General features: G+C 44.0%; 1 protein-coding gene across 5 annotated transcripts in view; it reads right to left on the minus strand.

Annotated features, from left to right (window-relative positions):
• LOC116516428 (solute carrier family 2, facilitated glucose transporter member 11-like) overlaps nt 1-12,276 on the minus strand; it is a 47,415-nt gene that overhangs the window by 13,291 nt on the left and 21,848 nt on the right. For 3 of the 5 annotated variants that reach the window (XM_032228897.1, XM_032228898.1, XM_032228895.1), the window contains 4 exons: nt 4,272-4,370; nt 3,886-4,046; nt 3,547-3,671; nt 3,063-3,192 (listed from right to left, as the gene is read on the minus strand). In XM_032228897.1, coding sequence (XP_032084788.1) covers nt 3,063-3,192; nt 3,547-3,671; nt 3,886-4,046; nt 4,272-4,370 — 515 coding nt within the window. Of the gene's footprint in view, nt 1-3,062; nt 3,193-3,546; nt 3,672-3,885; nt 4,047-4,271; nt 4,371-10,226; nt 10,408-12,276 lie in introns of those variants that run through there. The other 2 variants (XM_032228896.1, XM_032228899.1) reach the window with 2 other exon arrangements.

The raw sequence follows: 12,276 nt of genomic DNA on the forward strand, positions 1-12,276 counted from the left end.
TCTGAAGTCATCTATTTCCAGCTTCTGGAGGGCATCCAGGGGGCTAGGGGAGGCCATTTTTGCCCTCTCCAAGCTTAAGGAAAGTCTCCAGAGACAGGGAGGGTGAAAAACAGGCCCAACGGGCCAACCAGAGGTTTATTCCCAAACTTCCGGTTGGCCCAATTGGGCCTGTTTTTCACCTCCCTAGACTTTTGAGGCATTCCTGAAGCATGGGGAGGGCAAAAGCAGCCTCCCCCAGCCCTCCGGAAAGCTGAAAATCAGCTGGCTGGTGTGTGCAGGAATGCCAGAGCTGATTACTGGTGTGCCATAGTTTTGCCATCATGGCCCTAGACTCTTTATGGATATGATCCAAAGTCAGTGGGCCTCTGCTACCTAGGGTCCTATGCCTACCTCGACTGATAGGCATTTTTACAATGTGGCACCCAAACTCACCCATACTTCAAACAGTAGACACATCAGTGGCAGCTCTTTACACATCTTCCACCATGCATTGTATTGTATTGTATTTAATGAATTTATAGGCCGCCCAATCCCGGAGTACCTGAAGAATATCGGAAGCCAGAGGATAGATGGGTGGACTTAACCTTACAGAGGAGCCATCAAGCAGCAATGTGGGTGGTCCGGGCATCTACGACAGCCTCATTCTTCAACTGGACCTCATTGCTCTGGCTTAGACAGCTGCAGGAGAGGATCTCAAAGACTGATACCAGGGCACACCAGGATGTCAACAAGCTGGTGGCAGCAATCATGTTTCTGGCGGATGCCATTCTCAACGCTGCTAGATTTGCATCCAAGTCCATGGCTTCATCTGTAGTGATGCATTGTTTATTCTGGCTCTGTCAGTGGCAGATGGATGTTCACCACAATGGCACCTGGCACCAGCCCCCTTTAAAGGGGCATCTTTGTTTAGAGAATCCCTAGGCTCCATCTTGGTGGAGACCAGGGACAAGAGAAAAAAATTGTCATCTGCTACCAGAAGGGGCTTCTTTCACCTCCTGCCATACATGAGACGTCCTTCTTTTCAGGGTCCAGAATCCAGACAGACAAATTTCAGACCACCAAAGGGTTACGTCTTAATAAGGCAGCAGCAACAGTCAGACTGAGCACCTAGAGGTAGACAGTTCAAGTGGCCCTTTTGTGACAGAGGGGGTCATTACTTCAGTCGCCCCTGATACTGATGTGTCCATCCTTCCCATCGGAGGCCACCTAGCCCTTTTTGCCAACTGACGGGAGAAAATCATCTCAGGTGCGTGGGTCAGAGATATGGTGAGGTCGGGGCTCTCCTTTGAATTCATCTCCACACCCCCAAGGTTTTTCATTTGATGCCCAGTCTCAAACAATCTGGCAAAGAGGTCCCTCTTGCAGGCTGCAATTCAGCATCTGATGGAAATTTGAGCAATCCAGCAGGTACCAGAGGGCCAATGAGGGCAGGAGTTCTATTCAATTCTATCTGTGATCCTCAAAGCCTTGGGGTGGGGTGGGGGTGGAGAGCTATTCTAGACCTCAAACGCCTGAACAGCCATCTGCTTTATAGGTGTTTTAAGATGCACTTGTTGCAAACCATCATGGGGGGCATATGGGACAGTGAGTTCCTTACGTCCATTGAGCTAACAGGCTTATCTGCATATTCCCATCTTGCCTCTTCATTGGCAATACCTCTGATATCACTATGTGGGCTGTCACTATCAGTATAGGGCCCTACCATTCAGATATTCATCAGTGCCCAGGGCATTCACAAAAGTCCTAGCAGCAGTGGCAGCCATTCTGTAGGCTATATCGGTGTGGGTCCAGTGCTATTTAGATGATATACTGATCTAGTCCTTCTCCGCCAGCCAAGCTAAAGAGGATCTGAGAGTCACAGCCCAGACACTGCAGTACCATGGCTTCTCTATTAGCACAGAGAAGAACCATCTTAACCCGACAAACAGGAGGCTCCACTTGGGAGCAATTATTGATATGGTGGTGTGCAGGGTTTATCTGTCCCACACCAGCCTCAAGGACGTAGCAGGGCAAGTCAGGAGGGAATGGATGGTCTCTTTGGCTATCGGTTCTCCAGAACCTATCAGAATCTGCTGAATTTCACCCCTGCTTGGATGTCAGGAGGACTCTCAAGATATACATAGAGAAATTCCCCCTTTAGGAAATTGGGAGTCCCCTTTCCTGTCCTTCCAGCCTTCATCCCTGGGCAGGAAAGTAACTTCCTTGACTATAGGTAGATGGCTAAGGACATGCATTGCCAAGGCATACAATCTGCAGGCCACACTGTTACTTGGATGAATCACCACTCACTCTATCAGAAGCGCAGTCACTACCACAGCATGGGCAATGCAAGCTTCCTTAGAAGAGGTCTGTCGAGTGGCTACATGGTCCCCTCCCTCTCTCTTTATCAGACACTATAAACTGGACTTTGCCAAGGCAGCATATGATTGATGAGTGCTGCAGAGTTTTCACATGGGATGGGGAATTTCAGACCAGGCTGCGGCTCACCTATAAGGACAAGCCAGCTTTGGTATGTCCCATTCCTGGATGCTATCTCCACCTCAATGGAGAAAGGGCTTTGGTCTTACCTGATATGCCTCTTCTCATAAGGTGGAGATAGCAACCAGCCCCACCCTGAAGGAGGCTGGTCCTCATTCCAAACAAACAAGACTTCACCACAAGACACATTGGGTCTGTCACTTCAACTTTGCTGAAAGCTGGGAAGCCCTAGCAACAGAGGAGTGTCTAAACAGCTCTGACAAACTCAGTCCAATTAATGAGCAGACAAGGTCAACCCATTCCTAGATGCTATCTCCACCTTATGAGAAGAGGCATATCAGGTTAGACCAACACCCTATTTATTTTTAGAGGAAAAAAGAGATGGTTGATCAAATTTCTATTGCACAGCAATGATCAAGATAATATTTATATCATAATATATCCACATCTTCAGGTTGAAAGCCAAATGCTCCAGTTTCAACTGAAATGAAAAATTGTGAAATTAAAGCTTAAATTAAATGTTCACTTCAGACATCTGATGATTTAAATGGCTTTCATTGAGTGTGTTTTGGAAAGGGACTTACCCAAGACCAATGATTTGTCCTGCAACTTTGCCTAATGTCAGAAAAACAGCGACCGTGGCATTTGTAAATCCTCGCAACTTCTTTGGCGAAATCTCTCCCACATATTGAGGATGTATATTGAAAGAAAACCCTTCAGAAAGGAAAAGGGTTGTAAAGAAAAGTATTGAAAAATTGACCAGCATATCATCTAAGAGGTCATGTTATTAAAACCATCTTACATTGCAGAGAGGCATTGCTGATTTATGGGTAGATGAGTGAGAAGGATTACAATGACATCAGGTGAATCAGAAGGGGAGAAAGAGAGAGGGAGAGTCCTGTGCCAAGGAGGGCTCTGAGTTAACTATTCTTGAATCAGCCTCTCCTCTAGAACTTTTGATCACAGCAGAACTTTGCCCGTGCTGAGTGAATGGATTTATCCATAAGACAGCCAACAGCTACCACTGCCAATCCCATATAGCTACCAGTGTCAATCCCATATAGCTACCAATGCCAATCCCATAGAGGAGGCGTCCAAGGAGGATCATCTCAAAAGATTTGGCCATCTTGCTGAAACCCATGAACAGGGCAGCAGTCAGCATGATCAGGTTGGTGAACATCTGGCACTTCTTTCTGCAACAGAAGGGGGGGCAGTGAGGGACAGGCATTTCCAGAGGTTTCTCAGCATAGCACAATGGAGGGCAGCATTGTGGCCATCATCTTGATTTTTTGTTTGACCGTATCATGTGAATACCCTGAACAGGGTGTCAAGGGGCTACAATCAATGTAGAGTTTCAAACATTTTGAACATTTGGTACTTGGAGATAACAAGTAGTGGAGAAGTTACTTTCTATATTTTGTGGTGAGGTATCCACAACAGACACTCCCTATGAGACCTCCAATCCCGTAACTGGATACTATGAAGGACCATAATAAGATAACACTTTCTTGAGGCAGTGGTGAGCCATGTCGTTCCAGCCAGGTCTCATTAATGAATTTTTTAATATGCTGTGGATAAAGAAAATGCATTCATTTTACAGTTAACGAGTTTCTCCACTTTTTCCCATGAGTTTACCTATCAGCTGCCCCAGCACAATGCCCCAGCCACCCCACCACTCTGGGCACCACAGGTCATGGAACTCCAGGATGGCGAACCATCTCTGCCCCTGGCTAAAGCGCCAACGTTTGGACTGAAGGAAAATCCCAAAGAAAGGAAAGGGCACTATCACTTACCAGGGACGGATAGTTTATTACAGAAATGTGAAACCCATAAGGGAAGCTGCCCCCGATTCCCAGCACAAGGATCATTTGGAATAGTCCCCGGTATTGAATCTGGAAAGAAGAAAGATGTTAAGGCTTCTAGCATTGGACACCAGTTTCCTACCAAAGCTGTATCCTCAAAATCAACCCCCTCCCTCTCTCACAGCCATGTACACAACTTGAGAGAGGGGAAGGGCATCTATAAGGCTGGATTGCAACCTAGAATAATGTGCAGCTTCACAGCCCTTCCGCCAATGAACTCTCTCCTCTGGGATCTTCCTCTGAGAGCTCAGAAATACAAAACAGAAACTCCATGTGGCAATCCTCAAATATAATTGGCAGCTGCAGACATGGTAGAAGGGGAGTCATGTTACTCTATGGTACATAGACATTCAAAGGAAATAGGAAACATCTTTTCAGATTATTTGATGAAAAGGCATAGCCTTTTGTGAGCTACAATTTACTTCAACAGATCTCATAAAGCTTATGCCTTTTTAAGGCAAAATGGTTGAGATCTTATTAACAATATAGTTGCTCTTCTGATGTAGAATGTAGAACAGCACTAGGAATTTGGTAAGGAAAACCAAAGAAGTTACTCCTCATGGCTTCACACAGAACTTCTTAGGACGAAAGCGGAGAACAAACTTTTCCTAAAGCACAAGAAAATAACTCCTTCAGTGATGTGCGGTGAGCTTCATGGCCGGTGAGGCAAGCGCGAAAGCCCCGCTGAAGCTCCGGCACAGCTTTAAGATTTGTGGACTTCAACTCCCAGAATTCTTCCTCCAGTCATGTTGCGATGACATCATCTGCATGGATCTGCTCCACTTCACTTTATTCACAGGGGGCAGGGGGAGAGGGCTGCCGCTGAAGATGCCGATGAGCCCCCGCCGCCACCAGAATAACTGTTGCTGCCTCCTCCTCCTCCTCCTCCAACAGCATCACCACATTTGCTGCCCGGCACTGTGGCCTTTTTTCCTGCTCCCGCTCCCTCCCATGGCTCCTCAAAAGCACAGCAGAGGAGGAGGGGGCAGGGGTAGCGCGGATCCCAGCTCAGGTGCTCTGAGTGAAGGGGGAGATGCCGCTGCCATGGGCGGGGGCGCTGGTGGGACCTTTGCCAGTTTCACCTCAGCCGCAGCGTCGGGTGGCAAATCCGGCAATGCTATTGGAGGAGGAGGAGATGGCAGTAGATATTCTGGTCGCAGCGGGGGCTTTGGGGCTTCACTTCAGCCGCAGTGCCGGGCGCAAGCGGCTAAGACTGGCTGCCCACAAAGGACCTCCCTGGGCTTGCTTTGCTGAATACGGGGAGACTGAAGCTAGTTTGAGGCTAGTTTGAGCGGGCGCAGCTGGCGCAAACTACCGTCAGTTGCCCCGCACTCATCAAAACAAGTCTGGGGAGGTCCTTTGCGGGTGGCCAGTCTTAGCAACGATATATTACTAATTCTTTTTAATGTGAACTCGAGTCTCCCCCAAACTGATTGCCTCTGGCATAGAAGCAGCCATCCTTCCGAGTACGCCTCGCTATTCCAAGCCAAGCAAAAAAACAAAACAAAAAACCCAGCATGTGTTTTTGAGCAAGCCCAATGGGAAAGCAACCGCTGGCCTAATGGTTCATCCATTTGCAGTCGATCACCATTTACAATGCACCCTGTCAGCTGACACCAACAAAACACTGTTTAATGGTTTGCCCAGGAAGGGAGGGAAATACGATGTGCCCCACCGGATTACAGCAATACATTTCAAAAACAGCAAAACCCCATCTTGGAGCTTAAAGTGGACTAACCTCTCGCTTTGCCATGACTATTCCTTTAAAATATGTGAAATATCGCGTTTTGGAATGGGCGGCTGTAACAAAATATTAAAAGCATCCTGGCAGTTATCAGACAATGGAAATATCAATACACTGAACAAAGGATGTAGCGAAATATAAAGAATGCAAGAGAGAAACACGCATCCTTTTAAAGTCCCCAAACGCCACGCACATTAACCCAAGAAGAAGTGGTCCCAAAGGTGCTTTTTTTCCCAAAAGGTGAGTTGACTTTCTTGGAGTATTTTTCCCCCCCTTTGAAAACGTTTCGCTTCTCATCCATGAAGCTTTCGGTTCTTCTATCCTCTTGCATGAGGAGAAACGTCTGAAAAGGAGGGGGACCCCAGAAAGTCCACTCGCCTTTGGAAAAAGTGCAGATCTGAATGATTGAGAAGCTCTCCGTAGACATAATGGTAAAAGTTTGGAAAAACCAAAGAAACTTTACTTGCACGCTGGAGAGTTGAACTTGCTCGGGGCATGAACTTTTCCAACACAGGCGCATTTTACAAGCAAGGCTCCTGCTGCTAGATTGCGCAGTCACTCAACTGCAAGGCATGATTCGCTGCTCCCAGATCAGGAGGCGGGAGAATCACGTTCCTCCTTTGCATACGAAATGTTTCGCTTTTTAACCCTTGCTTAACTCTTAAAAGGTGAAAAATTCCTTATGCAAAGGAGGCCCATAGTTCTCTAGCCTCCCCCTACAGCTAACACTAAACAGACTCAAAGTCACTGTGACTTGGAGTCTGGCAGCAACTACCCTGGACTTTTTAATTATTTTAAAAATTCTTTCCTTTTCCTCGCTTGACTGGTGAGGCCCCACCTCCCCTGCCTCCAGTGACTGCACGTCCCTGAACTCCTTGTCATTTGTGTCTAAGGCCATCTAGTCTAAGGATTCAACCTTATTCTGGAAGTGGTAAACATCACTTGGGATGAAAACAAGAGCTTTCTAAAGAAGAATGGAAAATCTTTACACTATCCCACTTCTGCTAATTCTCCAATGAATCTTAGTGACGTAATACCCTGGTGCTCTGTCAAGTCCCTATCCTGGCTTTGCCCTCAGATAACACCCCCCACCCCGCCCAGGAGAAGAGAATCATCTCTAGGGATATTATTGTCTCTTGGATCTGTGTCTAAAGACAAAGCCAATATCAGAGAGTCAGTTTTTTAAAAGAGATATACTGTTTGGTGAAATACTGTTTCTATTTTGGTTAAACTTTAATTCCTGTGGCCAACTTCTCCAGTGTTGCAGAAAATCATGGGACTCAGACTTTTCAGGATCAAGGAAAAGTTTTATTTGGTGCCAAAGGTTCAGAAAAAGCTAGTCAAGGGAAGCATTTAACATCTGAACGAGGTTCTTAGGGAGAAGCATGTTCTTATAACTTTCTCAAAACAGTTAACATGGAAATATGTTAAAACATTTCTATTGGATAAGCTCCTTATTGCTGGGCAAAGAAGCTGATTATGGCATCATGCAGGAAGCACTAGATTCATTCTGACATGTGGTTTTAGCTCTGCACTTTGACTCTGAGGTGAGAAAGCTAGTGTGTGGTTTGACATTTTAAACTTCCTGCATTCAAGCTTCCTGTGTTCTTCTACAAGACTAGAAAATGTCTTATAATAGCAAGGTAGAAGGGACCCCAGTAGAAGGAATCCCAGGAGGTTCTCTAGTCTGACCCCATATCATTTCACTCTTATGTCCAAATCTCGCTTTATCTCCTGCATTACCAGGGCTGCATCACAGGCATAGTGTTTCTCAGTATTTAAAAATTATAAACCAATTAGCCTGTTTAATGTCAGGGGCAATATTTGTGCAAAATATCTAGCCAATAAATTAGAGGTCTGGCTCATTGATAACAACATATTTGCAGAGTTACTGGCAGAGTTTTTCCACAGTTGACCATGGCTTTATATTGGATCATTTCATATATAACATGTCAATAGAAAACTATTTCCTTTGTACTAATTCATTTAGATTAACTTAGATGCTTGAATTGGAAAAAAAAACCCAATTGATTTTAATCATGGCATTATGTACAAATAATCAAATTTAAATTAGATTTACTCTAGGCATGAGTATCAAACTCGCCGTGTCACGTTGCTGTCACATGATGTATCACAATGTTTTTTCCCTTCGCAGAGCTGGAGTGGGCCTACACATGATGTATCTGGCCCGCGGGCCACCAGTTTGACACCCATGCATGGGATACCTGACAGATAATTTCAAGATCTCTAAAGGGGTGAAATGAGGTGTGCTTGCCCTTCTCCTATTAATGATATTGTGTTGATTGCCTTTTAATCAAACACTTTAGTCTGAGAGGATGCTATCAGACTCTTTCTGATTAATAAGTAGCTAGGTAACTATGTGCATAAGGGAAGTTTTAATGGAAACTCTGCATTAAAGTTTAAATATGAAATAAACTTTAACTTTTAAATAAAGTTTAAATATGAAAAGGGAGTTTATTGAGAAAAGGGAATACATGAAAGCAAGGGTACAAGCACATAGAATTTCTTAGCAATGTATTTATTGTCTCCTTGGATGAGCTTTTGAGCAGAGTTTCAGAGTTGTAGAGATTTTGTCTGGACCCACTCTTTGGGTTTTGCCTGTATCTTGGGCTTCAAATGGAGCTCTGAAGGAGGAGGTTGATTTAGGCATCCTTCTGGAACCCACTCAGCACAGTTCCTCCCACACCCACACCCTTTTCCCTCCCTGCAGACAGCTTCCCCCCACCCCCATTGCTCCATTTCTTGATGTCTTTGGTATAACCATCAAATCAGGAATTATCTAATGCCCAAGTCTTCCTTCCTAATGACTGTTGAATGATAAAAAAGAAAGAACATACTAGTTGTTACTGTTTCTGACTTTATAAAAGGGATATTTCCATGATGGGTATTTTTGTTGGGGGAACAAAAGCTTTATTCTATTTCAAAGGAACTCTCTGGTGCCATATCAAAGACCAAGATCGCTCTCAGAGACTGATCAATGTCTTCACCGCTACCCACATTTGTCACTGAACTGATCATATAACAAGCCAAACCCAGGAAAGCTTCAATTTTTGGATGTAGAACATGGACAGGTACAGTATATGTGGTACCTTGCTCAATAATAGTAACTGTGAGAGGGATCTTGGAGTCCTAGTGGACATCCATTGAAATATAAGCCAGCACTGTACAGCAACTGCCAAAAAAGGCTAATACAGTTCTAGGCTGCATAAACAGAGGGATAGAATCAAGATCACATGAAGTGTTAATACCACTTTATAATGCCTTGGTAAGTCCATACTTGAAATACTGCATTCAGTTTTGGTCACCACAATGTAAAAAAAAAAGATGTTGAGACTCTAGAAAGAGTGCAGAGAAGAGCAACAAAGATGATTAGGGGACTAGAGACTAAAGAATATGAAGAACGGTAGAAGGAATTGGCTATGTCTAGTTTAATAAAAAGAAGGACTAGGGGAGACAGGATAGCAGTGTTCCAATATATCAGGGGTTACCACAAAGAAGAGAGAGTCAAGCTATTCTCCAAAACGCCTGAGGGTAGAAAAAGAAGCAATGCGTAAAAACTAATCAAGGAGAGAAGCAACTTAGAACTAAGGAGAAATTTCCTGACAGTTAGAACAATTAACCAGTGGAACAACTTGTCTCCAGAAGTTGTGAATGCTCCAACACTGGAAGTTTTTAAGAAGATGTTGGATAACTATTTGTGTGAAGTGGTGTAGGGTTTCCTGCCTAAGCAGTGGGCTGGACTAGAAGACCTCCAAGGTCCCTTCCAACTCTGTTATTTTATTTTATTCTATTCTAATTTAAACTACTCCCATCCCAAAGCCTTCTCCCCAACTCCAGCTGGTGCTCAGCATCCCCTCATGTGCTTTTATGGCACCGTCCCCTTCCCTGGAAATTGGGGCAGATCTTCCAAAAAGTGGTAGGTATTTGGGGAGAGAATGTCTCCTTCAGGTAGCTGAATGTCTCTGGTAATTCCTTTCACAACCCCTAAAGGAAAGGCAGGCTATCAACTGAACAAAGCAGCAAGGAGACTCCCACTGAGGTTTGGCACCCAGAGATTTTCCTCTCTGGATATGTCTGTGTATCAGTTGGTGGTGGTAAATTATAGATAGCCCAGTACTCACCAGATCGGAGAGGAAGCTAGCCATCTCTTAGCTAAGAAGTGAGCAGGAACTAATTTCCTGTAACTGGAAGGCAGATGGGCTGCTTTTCAAAGAAGTCTCTTACTGCAGAAATTAGCAATTGGCCCCATTTAATTAAAGTTAAAGTTTGGCATGCAGGTTTCCAATTAATCTATTAATTTTGCTTTCTCTGCAAAGTTGGAGTTTTTGGGTTAAATAAATAACCCAGCAGTAGATACAATGTCCAATTAAAAATCAGAAACTGCCTCACTTCCGCTAACACCCACAGATTTGGGAAATACTTGGCCTCTGCTGTCATTAGATTATATAAATTTCTCCTTTTAACAGATTAACAGAATTGGGTCATCTAGTCCAACTCTCTTGCCTCCCTGAGTCCTGAAAACCATGTGAGATGGTTATAGAAATGAAACTTTCTGCTAGCAGTTAGAGTTGACAAGATGAACTCACTTTCTTGGACTAAAATGATGCAATGTTTGTGACAGTTTGCTTGAATAGACATTTCTTTACTGAGGTGCTCTTTTTGCTTTAAAAGGTTGGACCATATGATGTCACCCTGCACCCATCCCTTCCCTACTCTTCTTTGAACAGAGGTCTGGCACACCGTTGGCTATTACTTCTGTGATCTGGATGGCATCTGCACTTCTCTTGATCATTGTGTGGAGCTGACAGACAGATTGACAGAGTTGAAAGGGAGCGTGCAGGTCATCTAGTCCAACCCCCCTGATAAAGCAGCATTTCTGACAAATGGCAGTCCAATCTCTTCCTGAAAGCCTCCAGTGATGAAGCTCCCACAACTTCTGAAGGCAAGCTATTCCATTGATTGTTCTCACCGTCAGAAAATTTCTTATTTCTAGGTTGAATCTCTCCATCAGTTCCATCCATTATTCTTTCTGGCCTCGGTGCCTTGGAAAATAGCTTCCCCCTCCCCTCTCCCCTTCCTCTCTGTGACAGCCCCTCAAAGATTGGAACACTGCTATCATGTTTCCCCTGGTCCTTCTCTTTACTACACTAGTCATACCAAGTACTTGCAATCTTTCATCATATGTTTTAGCCTCCAGTCTCCTAATCATCTTGGTTGCTCTTCTCTGCACTTTTTCTAGAGTTTCAACATCTTTTTTAAAGTGTGCTGACCAAAACTTGATGCAGTATTCTAGGTGTGATAGTTGGCTCATATTTAACTGGTTGTCCACTAAGACTCCAAAATCCCTCTCACAGTTACTGTTATTAAGCCTGATTTCACCCAGTCTATACATGTACTTTTGGTTTTTCTTGCCTAAGTGTAAGACTTTACTTTTCTCACATTGAATTAATTTATTTGATACGGCCCAGTGTTCAAGTCTGTTGATCTTTTTGGATCCTAAGCTTGTCTTTTGGGGTATTGGCTATTCCTTCCAGCTTAGTATCATCCAGAAATTTGGTAAATTCCCCTTCTGTTCCCCCAGTCATTTATGAAGATATTGAAGAATACTTGGCCTATGACGGAACCTTGTAGTATCCCATTGCTCATTGAGTAAGGTTTGTCAGCCAGTTATGGACCAATCTGGTGGTGATGCTATTTAACCCATTTTTTTCTAGCTTAGCTTAGGTTGTCTACTTTATTGAATGCTTTGCTGAAATCTAAGTCTATTATGTCCACAGTATTTTTCTGGTCTATTAATTTAGTTACTATGTTGAGGAATGAAATAAGATTGGTTTGGCATGATCTGTTTTTAACAAACCCATGCTGACTGCTAGTTATTACTTTACTCGTTTCTAGATATTTATTTATTTATTTATTTATTTATTTATTTAGTTTGTATGCTGCCCACTCTTGGAAGACTCAGGGCGGCTTACAAATAAAAAGGGAAGAGGGGATATAAAAAATAAAAAAACAACAATGAAAAATTCAACAACATTCATGACTTAGGATGGGGCTGGATAAATCAACAGCCCCAGGCCTGCCAGAACAGCCAGGTCTTGGTCACTTTGCGGAAGGCCAGAAGGGTAGTAAGGGTCCGGATCTCAATGGGGAGATCGTTCCATAGGGCCGGAG

The sequence above is a fragment of the Thamnophis elegans genome, chromosome 13 (genome assembly GCF_009769535.1).
Source record: "Thamnophis elegans isolate rThaEle1 chromosome 13, rThaEle1.pri, whole genome shotgun sequence".
NCBI classification, from domain to species: Eukaryota; Metazoa; Chordata; class Lepidosauria; order Squamata; family Colubridae; genus Thamnophis; species Thamnophis elegans.